The sequence below is a fragment of the Cydia splendana genome, chromosome 8 (genome assembly GCF_910591565.1).
Source record: "Cydia splendana chromosome 8, ilCydSple1.2, whole genome shotgun sequence".
Taxonomy (NCBI): Eukaryota; Metazoa; Arthropoda; class Insecta; order Lepidoptera; family Tortricidae; genus Cydia; species Cydia splendana.
This window is the reverse complement of record NC_085967.1, coordinates 17,768,399-17,790,058: the sequence shown is the minus strand read 5'-3', so window position 1 is coordinate 17,790,058 and position 21,660 is coordinate 17,768,399. Positions and strand designations below refer to the sequence as shown.

At 37.8% G+C, this 21,660-nt stretch overlaps 1 protein-coding gene across 1 annotated transcript in view; it reads left to right on the top strand.

The window, feature by feature from the left end:
* Positions 1-21,357, top strand: part of LOC134792974 (mitogen-activated protein kinase ERK-A) — a 112,367-nt gene extending 91,010 nt beyond the window's left edge. The window contains exons 5-8 of the mRNA XM_063764466.1: positions 2,450-2,566; positions 7,623-7,790; positions 14,398-14,586; positions 17,640-21,357. Of these exons, the coding sequence (XP_063620536.1) occupies positions 2,450-2,566; positions 7,623-7,790; positions 14,398-14,586; positions 17,640-17,759 (594 nt within the window). The 3' untranslated portion in view covers positions 17,760-21,357. The remainder of the gene's footprint in view (positions 1-2,449; positions 2,567-7,622; positions 7,791-14,397; positions 14,587-17,639) is intronic.
* The last annotated feature ends 303 nt before the right edge of the window (positions 21,358-21,660 follow it).

Sequence of the window (21,660 nt, the reverse complement as noted above, 5' to 3'; positions counted from 1 at the left end):
AATTATTTTCCATTGTATTTTCACGGAAACTTACGAACGTGTCTTGCTATTTCAGTCCGTCTCGGTCTCGGTACAAATAATACTGAGGTTGACTGAAGTAGCATGACAAATACATCTGTATCTTCCCGTTTTTAGGTCCGTCCGTCTGTCCGTCTGTCACCAGGCTGTATCTCGTGATCTGTTATAGCTGGACAGCTGAAATTTTCACAGATGATGTATTTCTGTTGCCGCTATAACAACAAATACTAAAAACAGAATAAAATAAAGATTTAAGTGGGGCTCCCATACAACAAACGTGATTTTTGACCGAATTAACTTCGGTCACTTTACCTTGCAACGTCGGGCGGGGTCAGTACTTGGATAGGTGACCGTTTTTATAGATAATGGTACGGAACCCTTCGTCCGCGAGTCCGACTCGCACTTGGCCGGTTTTTTATATTAGTGCATTTTAAAATTAATTCACAATAAGTGTTTTCCCTAGGCTGCGAGTTTAGGTACTATGAACGCGGTTATTGACGAGATATTGACATAATGTTTGTCACATTTTGATGGCGCTCTATAAAAAGGGGCATACAGTCATACAGCTGTCAGAATTACGTCGAGAGAACCACGATCTGTTTATACTCTTCAGCCCAATTGCTCTTATGCGGTCAGTTTCAAAGTGGTTTTCGAAAATTATTCTAATCGTCGTTTTGACTCCCCCCGAAGAACTTAATTAGTTAGAATATCCTACAATTAAGAGCAATAAAACTTGATAATTTAGTGTAACATTCTACACTTGAGCGTATTTATACTTATAGACGTAAATAAAAACTCGAGTATGAATTGAAGCAGAAGCGAGGACATTTCCACGTTAATTTAAACTTGAGTCTTATTAACTAAGTCCTATTGCACTAGGTCACTATAGCTAATCTAATCTAGAGTCCATCTGAAACGGAATGAGCAACGCTTCAACTTCAAACTCATTATGAGATCAAACTGCGCTAAGACGGCTGACTAGGGTTCCTGCTCCTATCAGGGATCGTACAAGGGTTACAATTATAAGGGTGCAACCAAGACAAGTATTCCGTAGTTATGTGCCACTCTCGGAAATGTTAGTACAAACAGCAACCCTCTTAACTGTACAACGGTGGACCTTATTACAAAAGGCATAAGGTCTATTAATAGACAGTTAACAGTGTGGGCGACGGTACGACTAAATGGAAATTTGAATATGCTCGTTTTAACGGTCAACCCAAAAACAGGAACGTGTTCGTGCATTTTTATCATGACACTATTTAATTTCATGACGACTATATAAAGGTAAGCAAAAAGTTTTAACTCTCATTTGTGATGAAAAACACAGGCGATATTAAGATTAAATTTTTGTCACTAACGCAATCCGTCTTCCTATCCGTGTTTTTACTTAACTCATTAACTATCTTGCTCATATCATCCTTAATGGATAACAATATGATTATTGTCAAGAGAGCGTTGTTATTCTCATGTATGTAGTGACAGTTCAGCTTAGTAAAGTGTCATTCTATGGGGGGTCCCTTTGTTTCCCATAAAGTTTTAAGTCCTAATGTATTGTTTGTCATAGTATCGTTAGTCATAAAACTGAAACCGTTAACTTTTCAGGATTTTCGTAAGGTTATTCTATAGATAGGTTAGGTTAGGTTTGTTTTATGGCAATCCTGAAAAGTTACGCGTTTCTGAGAAAAACGAAAATTCGTATAAACAATACATTATGACTTAAAACTATTTAGGAAACAATAGAGACCCATTATATGGAACTTGCTAACTATGTAAACAAATGGCCATATAGAAACTGTCAAAGAATGATGAATTTACTAGTGACTTTTGTTTACATAGTAAGCAAGTTCCATAGAATGACACTTTATGAAAAATTTAGTTCCAATGAAATTCCGCAATATGGCGCGTGATCATATATTACTGGTCAGGCTTTACTAATATTCCATTGTTTAGGGAATTTTATCGGGAACACGACGCGTCGTACGCTATTAGAAGGTATTGAGATACAAGTTTCTAACGCACACACGGCAAGGCAATATCACACAAGGCAAAGTTTACTGATATTAAAAGTTTCTTACTAGAAAAGGTGAACGTCCTTCAAGCTTTAAGCTGAAGAAGTGAAGATGTCACTTAATAAAGTGAAATGCTTTGACAAACAGCGTCTAATTTCGGAGAATAAATTGGGATTTGTGAGCGCTTTTTTCAACTTAACGCGATTATTTCGTGGTGTAACTAATTCGGACTTTCGTTTTGCAAAATATTCAAGTGATTATAAACTGGATTATAATTACACAACAATATACAATTACAAAGAAAGCTTTTGATCGTATATTAATTTCTCGGTTCAAACACTATTACTTTTAACTAATTAAAAATCAGTCGTCGTTAAAGTTAAAATTAGAAATATCACGAATCCTTGTGTTTCCTTGTACAGATATGCGACTTCGGGCTGGCGCGAGTGGCAGACCCCGACCACGACCACACCGGCTTCCTCACGGAGTACGTTGCCACGCGCTGGTATCGCGCCCCGGAAATTATGCTCAACTCCAAGGTAAGTTTCTTCTGAATATATTACCTTTCGGTAAATTTATTCGGTTATTCTCGGAATACAAAGTTAAAACTAGTTCCTTATAGTTTGAACTTTGAATTTGGAGAAATGTGTTATGTAAGTTTTCATTGAATCACAGCGGTTTACGGCCCACTAATATAGTACAGTACGTTACGGTTCCTTTGTAGGTACTCGTACTAATATCCCGTAGTAAATTGTAGAGACTATACGAAATGTGGCCTACATAACCCCAAATAGTTGATTTAATTACACGTTTTTTGCGTGCAGTACCTCTTCCCACAGCCAGGCTTATAATTAAATTCGCCCATTGAAATTATAAGGCATAAAAAGTGAGCCCGCAAAGACAAATGGTTGGATAAATTTTGAGGCCGAATCTGACGTTGACGTTATTCAAACGTCAGGTTAGAAAGGATGTTTTTACGGCCCTCAAAGAACCCCCTTTTGGACGAGGGGAGGCACTTCACGTTTTAATTAAATTAAGATTTTCAAATATCTTCATCAGATTTCGCGTCTATATTTAGCCCTATTTAGTCTAAGTCTAATTCTAAGTCTAATCTAATCTCAAAAGACAGACCAGACATTAAATTAATTACTGCTATTCGACAAGCTAAGCAAATACGTTCTAAGATTATTTTATAACTAATTGCATTACCGCTTAGATTAAAAAGAATATTCATTTATGATTAAATCTGGAGTTAGTCTCGACTTTACCTAAGTCCTATAATATGTTTGAACAGGATACATTAGATATTAGTTTCCAACTGTGCTTCTACTAGTAGATTAGTCTATAATTAATATTACAATGAATGACAAATTGAGTTAGCTAAAGTCACCTGACTTATTAATATCTCTAGAAACTCGTGCCGTCACTTGTGTGGCTTCAGCGCTCGAGATTGAGACACGTAGAAAGTTAGAAACACTTCTGTATGAATATTCCTTCATTCCAACATTTACATTTCCAGTCTATATTACACTTACACACAGTTAATTGACAATTCGAAACTAATATTGCAAATAGCCATAATATCTGGTCAGTTAAGAGTGTTAGAGTACAATGATGTTGGATGTATTAGTTGTTATATCGTTTAAAAAGAATGCAATAATACAGGTACTTTGTGCAAAGCTAACTGCTCGATTCGGAAAATGAATTAGATTTCTACTAGACTTCAACAAGTTACGATACGGATAATTTAAAGATATTTGTAAGATAGATATGTCAAAATTGACGTTTCCGCGATTCTGGAGGTCCTCTTGAACGATTTCGACAAGTTATGACTTAGATATCCAAGTCACATCTAGTCGATATCTAATGTAGATCTAGTTGATCTCTAAATCGTCTCAAGATCTTGTGATTATCTCGAAATCCGAATAGGCCTGTTACACGCTTGTCATTATACTAAATTCTAGCCGAACACAAAAATACATAACTGAAATATTTAGTATCTTGCGACATGTAACATATACATGAACCACTTACAATTACCTTTATATTGTACTAAAACGTCCAGCTACGGAGTTGAGCCGTACATTTCCGGAGGACCTCACCCGGGCCGGAGACGTCCGGTGGGACTTTATCCCGGCAACACATACTTAAGATATTACAGATTCTCTCTACACAATTATCCCGTCCCTGGGGAGTAAGGACACACATTGAAACTGTTATTTATGTTTTCCTTTAGGTGTTTGTTTAGATCTTTTAATGGGTATCAATGTTGTTGTTTCTATGGTACCCCCTCATACTCATATATTTTATTGCGTTTCATATGTACAGAGAATCTTATGATTAAATACAGTCTCAACATGAACCCTGCAAGGGTATAGCAACATGAACTACCAAAAACAAATTATATATTAATATAGCAGTAGGTATTACAAAATAACTAAACATCTATTCTGCCGTATTCGAACTTCAAGATATTCACAAGAGACGACACGTACTAGATCCATTCTAGATACGTTATAGTTTAGATATCAACTAGTTCTCTTTTGCAGCGCAATTCGGGCAACCAATGTCACTTTTACGTTAGATAGAGTAAGATATCTATTAGATGTGAATTAGATCTCTAGGTCATATCCTGTGGAAATCGTTCAACAGTATCTCCAGAATCGCGCAAATGTCAAATTTGACAGGTTAGATCTTAAACATACCTATCGTTATCGTATCTTGGTGATGTCTAAAAGATGTCTAATAGATGTCTATTTCAAAATACGAATCGGACCCATTGTCACTTAAAAAATCCTGTATACAATAATATGCTTTACCCTAGAGGTGTCTTAGACGACCTTCATGAGCTCAGGCTACATCTCACGATACCCAGCAGTACTCTGTCATTCCAGTACTTACAGCCGAACGACATTCAGCTCCTTCTCAACAGAACATCGCCACGAATGCACGAGACGTACCAAACTACTATCGGCGGCTTCCATTTGATATTAGTGGAAGCGAAGTTATGTTCACTTGGCGAATAGTGTGCCCTATCCATCTCCACTTCTTGCTCAATTGGTGTCCTTGCACAGCGAGCCCACAACAGAAGACGTGGAGGATTGATTTTAGGGACTTGTTTACAAATCGATGCCAGTATAATATGTATTAATGCTAATATTATGGTAAGAATACAGAATATAACATTGATCCCAAAAGAGTAGGTACATTCTGAAAGTTAATTAAATTTACACGTTCTGTTTTCTGTAGGTCCTATAAATCTTCGTTGAAGTTTTAGAACCAGTCTAGTTCACAAACGCTATCACTGCAAAATGGTCGCATTTATCACGTGAAAAAGACAAGCTAAAGCATCAACTCTTTGCTGTCAGTTATCGACATAAGTGTTATTAAACTTTATGGTTGAAATACTAACACCTATTTTGTCAATTACTTAGTATAAACAATAATTATGATTTTGTAAAAGCGGCAGCGGTTAAAATGTATTTAAATGTTTTTATCTACCCACATATCATAAACTCTCTATGATGCCTTCAAAATCCGTAAATAATGGCCCACATTACGATAAACTGTTTGGTTACAGCAAATTTCTTATCTGTGAAAATGTGGTAATAGCTTCATTACTATATCAAAATCGATTTGGTAATGCATTCAAATTTCGAACATCTCTGAAAAAAAAGCAAATTGATTTGACCCCTATTCTAATATCAGTCGAGATGACGTTTTATTCGAAATCAAATGACAATTGCATACAATATTAACAAATCTCGCATGTAAGTTGGTATCGGACGATATGGTAATCGACCCCGACTCTAGTTTGTCTTTGAATTAAAAAAAAACTACGGATGCGTGACGTGCGTGAACAAAGTTTTCATTTGCCGCCATTTGACGTACAGTTTATCTTTTAATTAGTTTGTAAGTAAACAATAATTTGTTCTGTTGTTTTTAAAGTAACTATAACAAAAGTTTCGTGTAAAATGTGCGATAAAGATATTTCGGAGACGCCATCTCATATCCGCGAGTTCCGCCAGAGAGCAAAGTGCCCCAATGTCGGCTGTAATATGAGGTTAGTGAATATATCATAGAAAGTGTATAATATGTGTGTAGATAAAGCAGTGTATGTAACTGTACATAATTAGGCATTAAAACACTCGTGTGATACTATTATGAAACTCATTTCATTCGTTTCATAAACCCACACTCGTATTTTAATGCCTTTCATTATGTAGCAGTCACATAAACTACTATTACACGCTTTTATTTAACTCATAGTGTTAACATTGTTAAGGTTAAACCTTGCAATTAAATCAAGGTTTCATTTGAATTACTTACCGGTTGAGCTGAAATTTTTGCATCAGTTTAAAGGAAAATTCAGTTAGCGAAAAAATCTTGTATCATATGTGTCGTTGTAACCCTTTCGTTTTAGATGAAAATGATCTAAAATACAGTTTTTTACTCTATCAAGAATATTCCTTTAGGTGAAATGCTTGGCTTCTCTCCTTGACTGTCTCGTGAAATTGAATTCCACCAACGACACTTATAGCCGTCTGATGTGACATTGATTTGATCACGCCGATTTGTCAGTGCGTACGTCACCGCTACCTACGCTATTCCAAGCAAGATTTACCCCGCCAGAAATATACATGTGAAAATTGGTAAAGTTCTTATGCGCCACATAAAGTATTGGCTTCTCAAGACTTTTGATGCTGACTTTCAAATATCGAACTCATCTGGGAATTCATCCTTTAGATCTTCATGAGTGTTAGAGAACTATCATAATATCTACTATTAACCTAGAACCTAATGGCTTCTAAGCATCTAATGGCCAAAAATAATAATAAGATAATAGAAAATCCCTTGAGGGTAAAATAGAATAATGCTCCATAAATAAAGCTATGATAGGAAAACAGTTTTTCGACGGAAAATAGGACATGAATTTGTTCATGTAAATATATGGTACCTACTGCAGTGCCTCCCGGCCTTTTTAGGGTTCCGTACCCAAAGGGTAAAACGGGACCCTATTACTAAGACTTCGCTGTCCGTCCGTCCGTCCGTCCGTCCGTCCGTCCGTCCGTCCGTCCGTCTGTCACCAGGCTGTATCTCACGAACCGTGATAGCTAGACAGTTGAAATTTTCACAGATGATGTATTTCTGTTGCCGCTATAACAACAAATACTAAAAACAGAATAAAATAAAGATTTAAATGGGGCTCCCAAACAACAAACGTGATTTTTGACCAAAGTTAAGCAACGTCGGGAGTGGTCAGTACTTGGATGGGTGACCGTTTTTTTTTGCTTTTTTTTCGTTTTTTTTTTGCATTATGGTACGGAACCCTTCGTGCGCGAGTCCGACTCGCACTTGCCCGGTTTTTTTTATCGCTGGCGCTGCAGTATCGCTCGTTTGTTTATTCTAATTTGGCTGAACATTCTGCGTATATCTAACCCGAAAGCATATTTGTACAGCGATCGATGCTGCGGGCGTCAACATCGAGCGAATTCTCTGTGAGATTTTCCATAGCCGAGGCAGAAATCAATCCCCTTTTATACCGAACATTTATGACGGGCGTTCAAAATGCTAAAACATTTTTCTTTCCCGCAGGGCTACACTAAGTCTATAGACATCTGGTCAGTGGGCTGCATCCTGGCGGAGATGCTGTCCAACCGGCCCATCTTCCCGGGCAAGCACTACCTCGACCAGCTGAACCACATCCTGGGCGTGCTGGGCTCCCCCAGCCAGGAGGATCTCGACTGCATCATCAACGAGAAGGTGAGAGGAAACGGAATCTATGTACACAGGGTTACACCAAGTCTATAGATAGCTTGCCACCGGGCGGCATTCTGGCCCATCTTCCCGGGCAAGCACTACCTTGACCAGCTGAACCACATCCTGGAGGATCTCGACATAATTATCAAGAGAAGGTGAGAGGAACCGGAATCTATTCACACAGGGTCACACCAAGTCCATAGCCATCTGGCCAGTCGTCTGCATCCTGGCCGTAATAAAAAAAACAACGGGAGCGAAAGATATATCGTATATTACAGACTTACAGGAACCATTATAATCTGTGGTTTTGAACCGCATCCACAAAAGACTGATGAGTATTACAGTTGTTAAGAAGATTGCGTTAGAATGTGGAAGTTTTTACATTATATTTTATTATAAGAATAAGTAGGAAAAATTTAAATCACGAGAAGCCATTAAGAATCTAAGTTCTTGTACAGAACTTATTACCAACAACTTCCACGTCAGAGAACAAAATGTAAAACTAATAAAACCTCGGTACAAAGCACCCGTATAATTTAAATACGAATAAGTTTCAAGTAGCTCTCTGTTTCTAATTCAATTCCGTTTTGAGTTCGGGAAATTGCGGATAAGTGGCATCTTGTAGCTCAACTGACCCACTACGGAATTTAAAGTGAAAGTTTCAAGTAGGAATTATAATTGCATTAATAGCGAACATTTAATTACGAAAATATCAAACCAAAAATGAGGTATGAGTCGCCTCGCGAGGATTTTGCAGCGCGAAGCAGTTCGGTCTGCGTAGACCTGCCTCTTCAAGGGACGCGTGTGTTCGCACAAGGCGCGTCTACACAGATCAGGAGTTCTATTCAGACTAAACAAACTTGTTACAGCTTTGATCTTATTTTGATACGACGATACGAAGATCGCTCACGCTGATTGGTGCATGCCCAACGAAGTGAAACTCGTGCGTGAGATGCACGCCATCCACACCAAGACTATCGTCAAGATCGTATCAAAACCAGGAGTATCAATCGTATCAAGACCAAGAAGTTGATCGTATGAAAACCAATCTGAATCAGGCTGTGGGCTACTTCGCGCGGCAATTTTATCGGGAAGCGTCGCCTGTTCTATGTGGAACGGTAGATTTTTAGATGCTGTGTTATTAATTAGGTACTTACTGTAATCCATTGATTCTCCTCTACCCTTAAAAGTTTTCACTTCAGCTTTAGCCTCTGTTAAACAGTCTAACTAAGTTATAATTAAGTAATTTAATTAATGCTCCTAAAATATACCTTTATTCCTTATTCTCTTAAATACGCACTTTGTCCATAACGGGCTTTAAATTAAATTCTAGGTATAGACTAAAAACTCTGTGTTTAGAGATTTCATTTAGTTACCTATAATTAAATGCCAGGGCGGACCTAAATACACATTTCGTATCTTGTTGTAATTTTGTTCAACAGTTTTTAAGTTACAATTACATTTAGGTAATGTCCAAAACTAATGATAAAGGTAAGATAAAGATAATTTATTTGCATTAACCTCTAGCCGGCATACGTCAAACCTTGCCAAGCAAAATGAAATTTTATTTTGTCAACACGAAGTTCAAATTACAATGGAACAGGAGACCTTTTTATAGGTCTCTGGGCGGCTAGAGGTTAAACATTGCCAGATACGAGGTGTTAACATGTTTAACTTCGTTTAAGTTTACCTACACAAGGTTTGGTTGCATATTAATTGCGAGTAGAACTCGCGCATGAAAGGTTGCGTACCATCACGCAAAAAAATCACGTTTGTTGTACGGGAGCCCCACTTGAATATGTATTTTATTCTGTATTTAGTATTTGTTGTTATAGCGGCAACAGAAATACATCATCTGTGAAAATTTCACATCTGCCTAGCTATCACGATTCATGACATACAGCCTGGTGACAGACAGACAGACAGACAGACGGACAGCGAAGTCTTGTAATAGGGTCCCGTTTTTACCCTTTGGGTACGGAACCTTAATAAATGATATGCCTCTCTGTCGGTCAACTATTAACGGGCCAACAAATGAAGTCCTATGGGAGCCCTTAAATATTTTTATAAGCTAGACGAAAAAATAAACACATTTACTTTATTCGTATTAGCGAACATCATCATCATCATCATCATTCAGCCTATATACGTCCCACTGCTGGGCACAGGCCTCCTCTCACTCGCAAGAAGGCTTGGGCTATAGTCCCCACGCTGGCCCAATGCGGATTGGGGACTTCACATACACCTTAGAAATTTCTTCGCGGATGTATGCAGGTTTCCTCACGATGTGTTCCTTCACCGAAAAGCAAGTGGTAAATATCAAATGATATTTCGTACATAAGTTCCGAAAAACTCATTGGTACGAGCCAGGATTTGAACCCGCGACCCCCGGATTGAAAGTCGGACGTCATATCCACTCGGCCACCACCGCATAGCGACCTTTATAATTATAGCACGGAACAAAACTTCAGCTAATATATCATATTTCCAGTAGCTAATTCCGAGAAACAGCTGATCGAATACTTACAAAGTTGGACAAGTTTCTAATACCGTCTAGTTCAATATATCACGTCACCAACTTTAACCGCGAACCTTTACCCGGGACGAATATAAATGTGCCTACGCAAAAGTAACAATTTGTTCCATGGCGCTAAGGACATTGAACCATAACCTTACAAAGTGTAATTTACACGTGTGCTTCAAGTTGTCACGAATTGATCTCTAGTTACGTGGCTCAACAATGTGCCCGTGCCCGGCTTACGGCCCGATTCGAATTTTAAGATCTTACGTCAAATATTACGACCAGGCCGCGTAGCCAAGATGCCAATCGCTTACGCTCCGTAGCGATCGAAACGCAACTGTCACTGTCACACTAATATGGAAGAGTGATAGAGAGACATAATGCTTTTCGTTGTCGAAGCGATAGCGATTGTAACCTTGGCTAGACAGATACGATATGGATTAGATGTCAGTGTCAAAAGTGACGTTTCTTCAAACAAAAACGCCACTTTTGACACTGACTTATCTTTTCGTAATATTTAGTATCTGAAAGTTCGAATCGGACAGTTAATCGGTATGCATTGAAATATGCACGTCCGTGTGTGATTTCGACAAATATGTAATACTTACTTCCCAGTAGACTCCGCACAATGAAACTTTTCTATAATGGTTTATGTTATGTTATTTACCATCGCCCACGCTCTTAACTGTCCATCGGTGGACCTTATGCCTCTTGTCATATGTTGCTGTTTGTACGAAATATGTTAAATACACAGACAGAAATTAAACTAGACCGAGTTCGTGTCTTAGCCATCTGCTAATGCGCTTTGATCACACATATCTTTATAATATAAGACTTGCAAACTTGTACCCTACCCCATACACAATTTTACAATACAAAAACCATTGCATCATTTCAAGAAAAAGTTACGTGAATTAAGTTTTCATAACGTGTTTTTTATTAATGATGCAAATTGAAGTGTGAGACACTAAATTTTGAATCATGAATAAAAGGTATGTTAAATAACGTATGTTACGTTAATGATGGCTCGCGTTACTCTTCTCGTGCATTGGTCCCATAAGTCCCATTAACCTCTAAAACTCATTATTTGTTGCTGATTATATTAAATAACATATGTATTTCGCTCGTAAACCTGCGGGCTCAGCACGGTTCCATTTTTATCGACTATCACTATGCGCGTCCCTTTCGCACTTACATACTTGTTAGAACGTGACAGGCATGGTGACAAGGGATAAAAACGCGACCGTGCTAAGCCGCCAGGACACAAAGGAAATTAATAAATGAATTGAAATGGGGTAGCGTGGTCAGCTCAAATCGTTTTTGCTCTATCGAGGTAAGCGATCTATAGGTTCGGACGCCGGTATCCAATTTCTAGCGGTCGGCAGGCAATAGCTCACACTAACCGATTAGCGGTGTGTGATGGATCGCGGTGTGGGATACGGCGACCTGCCGCTGATTGGATAACTGCGATAATAATCGATAGCAACCGACTCGGTACAGATTATTGAAATTTTCGGAAAATACCTATCCGCGCGAAATTTGTACAAGCCATAAGTGCTTGTTTACACTTTGATTAGAGTCGGACCAAAAAAAGTCTGCAGCGGATTTGATAGCCCACGCAGTGTAAGTGTTATTTATCATAATCATAATCGTTTATTTATCACTTACACTGCGAAATAATTTCATAGAAGTTTGACGTTTAAAATAACACATGCACTGCGTGGGCTATCAAATCCGCTGCAGACTTTTCTTGGACTGACTCTAGTGTTAAGTACGAGTTCATACATTTGCTACTCGCACTTAACAATTCAATTCAATAACTGCCTTCCAACCTAGGTTATTAAGATTTTTTCGCGTTACGTTTCGTGGTTAAAAGTTTTTAATTAGCTTCATAAAATCTACAGGTCAATTGAACATTGGTACCTTTTGCCGTGGAAGGTCACATATCTTTACTATTTCATATCTAGTGAATCTCTAATTCATTTCCCGAATCGCGCCGTATGTAGAACATACCAGCGGTATTTATGGTGCAAAAAGAACTAATGAAAAAATGCGAATGCTATTAAAATTCGGCGTCACAGGAAATGTAGGGCTATGTGAATTTTTGCCGAAAATTCAGTAGTTTCAGGAAAAGTCAGTAGAAAGTATATTAGAAAATAGCGCTGTTGTTTTTTGCGCACCGTTAAATAAACAACATCCTTTTTCAAAGTCTGTTTAAAAGCTTTAGTAATTGTCGCGTATCTCACTGTCAGTCAGGCTAACTCTTCAAACCACTTTCATTATTTAAAGTCGCGGTATGCGGTATACAGCTCCTTTGTTCTGCCTCGGTACACGGCAATACACGTACCTACAAAAGGGGCGGTACTGTGGCGTCGCTCATCAATCATGCTGCATGTGTATTCGCATTACTTGCACGAGCTTTGGGCTGTACAGTTCTAGAGTTCTTGTGATATTTCTATTAACTTGTGGTGTCTTGTTGGACAAACAACAGCAAACGCGCAACGCGAATACGAATATGGGGCTATAGGTTCGTTATACAAGCCTGAGCGTTTTTACTTGTAGTAGCGGCATTTGAACATTTTGACATCACTTGCAACGCATATAGCTTTTTTGGCAACCGTATTATGATCTAAAAAAGCTCCATGATTTTTCAAAAATACTGCTGCCGGAACCCAATGCACCTTAATTACAAATTATGAGATTGTAAAGTACCTAAAAAAGTATGTTCTTGTACAAGTCAAGTTAACTGACAAATTGAGTTTATAGCTGTCAAATGGATCCTCTCTTCGTCTATTTGACAGTTGTCGTCCCCTGATACTCGTAGATCACATTTACGCCACTCTGCGCGTCGTTTTTGCTTTTATTTCGTTCCCAATTCACTTCGCACATAGCCAATATTTGCCGAGTGATGTCAAATTGATACCAATCGTTTTGTAAATTGCGAATGCCGCTCCTACTCGGTGAGCGATTGGAAAGACACCAGGAGCTGCCGATGGCGTCACATTCCTTGGTGATTTATGTCATCGGCTGTATGCCTTTTTGTACGCCACATCCATTATCTCGTACAATACATTGCCTTTTGGCAGGCTGTGAAAGACATGCCTCCATCAAATCTATCGACGCAAGGAAATATATACAGAGTGGCCAAAAAACAAGTGTATTCCCGTTGCTAGGGAGGTTTTGGGATTATACTGAGCAACTTTTAGTATGGGACCAAACCCGAAATCGCGAAAAAAATTTACCCTCCCATATTAGAAAATGGACCAGCCAAAATGTATGAAACAACCAAAAATTTTTTGTACTTATTTTTTTGGCCAACCTGTATCTTTAACATTTTTATTGATGAACTGATATATGTTACTCGATTAGGCTATTTTATTATCTCGCAAAAACAAGCTCCATCGAGCTCTTTAATCCGACTAAAATTGCGTCCAACCAATCAGCCGGCGATATTAAAACGTCATACGTAACTTATTTATTGATACAAACAAGCGGGAAAGGGTTGCGCTCTGGATACATAATTAACCAATACTCGGCCTGCCATGAATAAATGAATTTACAAACAGGATCAAAGTTTTATGCTATTGCAGTTGGCAAATTTATTTACAATTGCCCGTTTATCCTTTGAAAGGTTTTTGTAATTATACGGAAGTAAAGGCTTGGCACACGAGTATTGAAGCCTGTTCAATGAATAGCAATCTTAAGTACTGTCCGTAACACTGCATCGGAGGAAATTTAATTTACAGATAAAAATAACATACACTTTCACGTTAGGAAATGTACGAATATAGATCACGTTAAATTGAAAGTTGGTTGAAAATTTATCAAGTACATTCTTCGACCAGTTGTTAGTTGATTTACAGTTTATTATTCCTCAATCCAGCTTGAAGAATGCCAGATTTAACTCCAATTGGGTTCGTGTACCCAATTTTGTACCAAAACGCTAGGCTAATCGGCACCAGTTTTAGTTCTATTTTTTAATGTTTTATGTGTACTGTACCGGTACAACATTATTTGTCCAAGATTGCTTCTGTAAATAAGGAAATTGCTTTCATAGATTTATGTTTAACAAATTCCGTTTGCCCTCAGGCTCGTGGCTATTTGGAGTCGCTGCCGTTCAAGCCGCGCGTGCCGTGGGTGGAGCTGTTCCCGGGCGCCGACGCGCGCGCCCTCGACCTGCTGCACCGCATGCTCACCTTCAACCCGCACCGGCGGATCACCGTGGAGGAGGCGCTCGCGCACCCCTACCTCGAGCAGTACTACGACCCCAACGACGAGGTTAGTTCACTGTTGCCGTGAACCAGACGGCCTAGCCAAGGTGACGATCGCTTGCTTTTCGCCATCGAATCATTTTGTGTCTCTCTATCACTCTTCTATATTACTGTGACAGTGACAGTTGCGTTTCGTTGTCTACGGGGCCAGGCCCGCTTGACGTGATACCTTCATACTTCGAAGAGAGATACGTACGACTCTAATAACAGTAGTGAGGTAACTGAAGTTCAATACATCGCATGCCGTGTAATTTCATCAGGTCCTCTACTTTTATGTCTGCATGCGGGGTGAACTATCCACATCTTTGTAATTTATTGGCGAAAGAGACGATGTCTCGCGCAACATGCAATTAAACTTGTATTATCCCTAAAGCGATACAACCAGCAAGCGCTTTACAATTACTATAATATGATCTTGAGTTGACATCAGTCCTGAAATTGGAGAGGTTTCGGTTATTTGAGACGTCTTGACCACTAAACCACCGAGCCAATTACGGACTACATGAAACATCCCTTTGAGCTTTTAACGAACCACATGTTTACTTCAGTTAAATTGTTAATTTTATGTTGACGTATTTATTCAATGATAGTTTCAGTTTTATTCTATTCTGTGAAAACGGTCCGGCAAATAATTAGTCTAACGACTACGCCGTAACAAAACTTGTACATTATAATTACTTTACTAGGAAAAACGTAGAATGGATCTACTGGGAAAAGTCTAATTATAAACTCTTGAATTATGCAAATTCTCGCTTGTTTAGTAACAAGATAAATTCATAACACGTATAGATTAATAAGCGAGAGCGCAGAACGGCTTGTATGGTGACGCTTGTGTGATTTCAGGAATTCTAAATAATGGAATTACATTTTCCTTATGATGCCTAAGGCAACAAGATTTGTTTTGTTATAATCATACCCCGGAGTTCTGGGTGCGGGAATGCTTGACATTAGCCAAAAAAAGTTAAAAATTGTAAATATAGAAACAACATATCCACATTTGGAGCTTACTAGCAATTCCTATTTATAATTCATAATTTGGTAAACATTTTACTATAAATAAAGTTATCAATCAATCAATATTAAGAGGGCCTGGCCCTCTGTCGCTGCAGCATTTTCCATTTCAGCCTATTCTGGGCCTTCGTTTTGACTTCTTGTTCTTGATATGAGTGGCTACGGCACCATTCTTTTAAAGAAATAAAGTTATAAAACTTATAAATATACGAAGTCATTCCCAAAACCTCGGGGTATGGTTATGATACTTATGATTCATTGGAACAATTCAAAGATAAACATCAATAGGTATACAAAACATACTTACGATTTTGCATCATAGTTTTGACTCAGCTGAATACATTTCATTTCGCTCACACTTGTTTTATTTGTCTGCATTCGCCTGGTCGTCATGAATTCATGATGTAGTCTCTAGGGCTGCACAGGGGTTAGATTATTACATACATTTTATATGAAAGGGCTGAACGGTGCCGCTCCTGTAGGCGATGGGACGTAAATTAAACTCAGTTTATTTAAAATTCTATGAAATGTGTAATGGTGTTTTTTAGTAAAATAAATGAATTCAAAACCCCCCAGTAAATAAAAGCTCCTTACAAATCGTCAGTTGACAACCAAAACTCACTAATTACCACCACAAGTTCATAGCCATAATGAACCGTATTAGTACTACAATAAAGTTGATTTTTGTTGATTTATTTTTTAGTAATTAGTGAGTTTTGCTTGTCACCTGACGAAATATAAAGTGTATGTCTAACGTCAAGTACGGTGAAAACTGAAACGATTTTTGCTTCATTTTCATGATTGTCGTTATAATAAGTACATAGTAATAAAGATATTTCACAAAATTAAATACTTAAGGCTCATTTAGACGGTGCGAGAACTCGCATGCGAGTTTCATTACATTGCGGTATTTGATTGGTCGGCTGAAATGGATGTAACCAATAGTCCTCAATGTAACTAATATCGCATACGAGTTCGCGCGCCGTCTAAATCAGCCCTTAGTCGTCATTTACAATCACAGTTGAAACCTATCAGTAAGCCTATTATTTCCATGGTCGTGTTTACGGTACTCCTATTATTACAAATTTTATTTTTACCATGGTATAATTAGACACATTTTCCTGGTGGCACGCGTGCTTGTCCAATATTTGTCCTTTTCCTCCCACGGCGCGACGTGTCGTTAGCTTGATTGTTAGTCATTAGCGTCCTTATCCAATCCACAAAACATGCCACGTGCCTGGTATAACTTAACCTAAAAATACGTAACAAATAAATATAATCGGAGTTAGCACTTACACTGGTCAAAAATGCTTCATAAGCGACGCGCTGAATAAAAGGTTTACGAAGTAAATGTTTGAATTAAAATTGCGTGATATTAGGTGGACGACCTAACGGCACTCAACACGGAAATTAAATTGGCGGCATAATCCCCCGGGGCCGGGCGCCTTATATTTTACCAAACAAGGTTATGTATTAATTCATAGGCTCTGCTAATGGTTATTGAAGGAAAAATGAGACCGAAGCTGCTGGAAACTTAATTGGTTATGTTTAATTCATACGTTCATTTTTGAAAGTCGTACGGTGATTAAATTTCGTCTTTTACAATATTCGAATGTCAAATATTGTTAGCGCTCTGGCAACCCAGCCAGCTTCGAACCAACCAGTGATGTGTGGAGATGCAGCCCAAGATGTCAACATGTACGGCGAGATCAGCGGCCAATCAGAAAGTGCGATGCTAGCGCCAATGTTTCGCCTATAAGACTCATCCCCAGGCAGCGGACCACTCTCATCTCTCTCTTGCAATCTAACCATTGAAGCGAACGCGCGTGTCTTAGACAATAATGAAAACGAACCTATTGTACATTTTCACCATTAAAAGAACGGTATATTTTTATTAACTTGTTTCATTTAAATAAAAAATTTGTTTAAAAAGGCGCAAACAAATATTAAAGCTTAATTATACGCGACTTGCGTTCTGAACTTTGCCGAAAGTTACTCGTATGTAGTCATTTTAAGTCTTATATTTAAAGGTATATGTTTTCCCTGCAGCCAGTTGCAGAGGAACCCTTCCGCTTCGCGATGGAGCTGGACGACCTGCCCAAGGAGACCCTCAAGAAGTACATCTTCGAGGAGACTCTACTCTTCAAGCAACTCAACGAAGACGCGTAGGCGACTAGCTAACCCACTGTCCTAATGAGATCTACTTGTCCTCTGTGTATGGTAAGCGATCTTGGCCTTTGTATCGATGCAAGGATGATAGTATCTTAATATTGATGGTTCCTAGTTCTTTTAACTATCCTTGGACTGATGAGGCGATGGTTCCTACATCATATGTAACGTAAGAGAAACCGGGAGACGTGAATCTTTAAAGGAACAGCCATAGTATTTGCGATGATGTCTATGTTATTTTATCATTACTAAAAAAACTATTTTCCCGGTTTTCCCTTACACCTCGTGATTGTAAACATGGTCTATCAATCTACGGCATTCGCTCACTGTTTGCGAACTGATAAGAAATAATCAGTACGTTCATTATTTGACAACACGAAGATAATCCAACGGTGACCGCCAGATATCTTATCAGATAGCGTTACCGCGAGTTAACGAGAATTCTAAATTACAGAGAATCGTAACAGGAAAATGAAAGGCTTTATAAGAGCAGACGGACAACAGGTCTAATTAAACGGATGGTGAAGTCAACGTAGTTTGACGTTATCAAACGTATAGTACACGCCGCCGGACAATCAAAGCTACACTTCGACCGGCGGCCCAGCTTAAGCATAACCATGCCGTGCCGAGCCAAAACGGCATAATAAACCTCGCTAAAACGAACTATACGAAAACACAGGCCGTTTTGACTCAGCACGTCTTATTCATTAAGTATTGGACGTAGGACTCGACAACGAGTCGACGGGGTCAGTTGGTATTATACTGTAAGATAGATCGTATAAATGGGACATCAATGCTTTTCACACTGACATAAAGTTTGTGGTTAGATCGCGACTTGCGATTCCTTCTGCGAAAAATATTTCGGTGGATATTAGGACTTTTACCAGTGAGGGTTGCATTAAAATAAAGAAAATATGGAGTTATCTTGTCTTTATAACAGTATTCTAGTAAAAGAATATGCATTTCATTTCGGTAAATTCAAATTGAAATGCTTATATTTTTGAAATAATACGAATTCTGCGAGACAGAATTGTAATAATCAAGTTACCTAGAAATATTGAATATGAAATTTTAGATGGGAAAAAGTTCTTGGTGTAATAGCTGCATTAGTTAAGCGCTTTATTGTTTTACCAGAAATAGACAGGGAGATGAATGTTTTTTTTTTATTAAATTGACTTCGCAAATATGTATTCCAATTTTCTTACGGAATTATTACATAACTAGTCTTCTAAGAATTTTAGGACAGCGAAATACTAACAGCATTGAAGTAATAAAAAGAAATGCAGGTCTAAAGATTTGTTCTAGTGTTAATATTGCTACAAAAAGCTTCTTTTTAGCATTCTTTACATATGCAGAGCTTTTTTCTAAACTCTTGCTGTCGTATTGTCAGCTACTGATGAACTGATCATTTATGTGATGTTAAGAGAAATAGTTTTACTTGAAATGTCTAATACACAAGGGTAAGAGTCGTCACGACTGGTTCAGAATGTAGAAAAGTTGAAACAGTATAATATAAATGTAAGCGTAGAAACCTTATAGGATATTAGATAGGACTTTCCGAAATTTATAAACGTTAAACATTAACAGTTGGTATTTGGGTATATGATGCAGATACAGAGGTGGGGAGGGTAGTGTTGCAGTATTACAACGTTCGCTGTGCAGTTGATTTGAAATGTGAGCAAGTAAATATATGCTCTTTGTGCTCATGGTTGGGCTCGATTTTCGATATAATCACAAAATATTTGGCTGCGTAAAAGTATATCGTGCTTCAGATAATTGCGTTGCTACTTCGCAAAAATAGTGGTTTTTATTATATCGCCATTGTAAACTGATACGTATAAATAATAGGTATAACTGTGTCAAATGATATGAAACGTACATCATGACATCATAATACGGTTACAAAACAATGCTGATAAATACAGATATCTGCGTATTAAATTCGCATTTATTACTATAACCGTATCTTTATTGAATACCCAATTGTCGGGAACAGTATGATAAAAATCATCTATATAGATAAGTCGAGTGACATATATTTTCGAAGGGACAGAGGGCCAAATGGCGAGAAAGTGTACATATTTTTGCATTTCAATAAATGTAATTTAAAGTTTCACCGATTCAGACTCTCGAGCACTACTTTTATTCTTCGATTGTATCGTGGTCTACTTTCGAATAATCGTGTCTCGTTGTCTACGGTGAAGGTATTTGTTGAAAAACTTGCTTGTTCAAATGGTTTATCATAATAATTATCGTCTTCCTTGTATTTGCATGTTAGCGCACAACACTCTTCTAGAATAGGCGATTCATATCAAATGTGTTTAAGAAAATGTTTATAAGATGATTGAAAATTGAGTTGATTGGGCGGGAGTTAGTGTCAAGTTTTTCAACGAATGGTCGGCATGGTGCAGTCGCAGCGGCGAGAGGGGTCTGTCTGTTGTTATACTCTATATGTCTATAATGAATAATGATGTTGTTAGTGTGCTCGGTATGAAATCTGGGCATTGTCTCACTAAGACCATAGTAAAATGAAAAAGTAGGTCATAACGCGCGCTGTCGTGTATATTTTGTCGTGTTCAGTCTATCGACGCCAGCTAAGCCGCCTGTAGTAGACAAGCGCGAAATGCTCAGTGTTCAAAGTTTTAACAGAAATGACCTTCTTTCCTCCTTTTACTATGCTAAGGACTTTAAAGTTGTTGCGCGTTAAGAACATTTGTCATTCAAGAAGTGAATCATAAAATGCATTCAAATAATTTAATGAGATTATATCAAATAAGATCATGATGTTGTGATGTTAAATAGATGTTGATTTTATCTGTCATTTACAGATCTTCCATACAGGTACAATATTATTATCTACATTTAATCATAGCTATGTCTGACATGTTTTAATAAATTTAATACTTATGACCAAACATCGTAAATTAGCATTTTTGGTGCAGCGGAGTGGTTATAACGGAATTGGTATAGATGATTCCAACTGAAACGGTAAATTAAAGTTAATATTAACGCTAATTAATCATTAGGGTTGAAATTGTTTATACCAATTCCGTTAACACCACTCCGCTGCACCGAAAATGCTATGAAATTTACGATGTCTGCTTATGACAAATTATTTGTCAGTGTTTTAATTGTAATCATAAAATGAGTAGCAATGTGAGTATTTTCAACTGTATTGTAAGACTATAATTAGTCGCCACCTTGGTTAACTTAAAAGACAATCAATTTAAGAGTTACTGTGACGTTTAGTAGTAATTTTACATCGAATAAGTGAGTCGTTTGTCTTCATAGACTGCTATCAACTGTCATGTATTCCCACGCCAGATGTTTAGGAGACCTCGTCATTAATAAAACAATTGAATGATGTTTAAAATACTAAAGATATCCTCAGGTCACCTAAATTCCTGGTAGGGGTCTGTAATAACCCTAATCGGATCGCTAGAACTTCAAAATGATGACACCATTAGCTATCATGTATTTATTGTTAAATATGAGTGTTGCCATATTTTCTTAAGTCATTATGTACAAATTGGATATATTAAGATAATTTGTTGTCAGTCAACAGTTGAATATTACGAAAATAAATCAAATGAAAGGATGGAAAGTTTCATTTCACAATAAACCTGCTTTAGTGTCACTTGCACCATTCCACTAACCCGGGGTTAACCGGTTAAACCTGGAGTTACCATGGTTACCAGTACAATTTAACACTGGGTTAACGGTTTAACCGCTTAACCCCGGGTTAGTAGGATGGTGCAAATGGGCCTTAGTGTAATTGAATTTCCAGGAGCAGTATTTACTTAATTCAAATTATTATACACTTCCAATGTCTTATAACTGAAATATTATCAATAAATTACAGAAAGTTCTGAGAACCAATGACCAGTATACTTGTAATTAT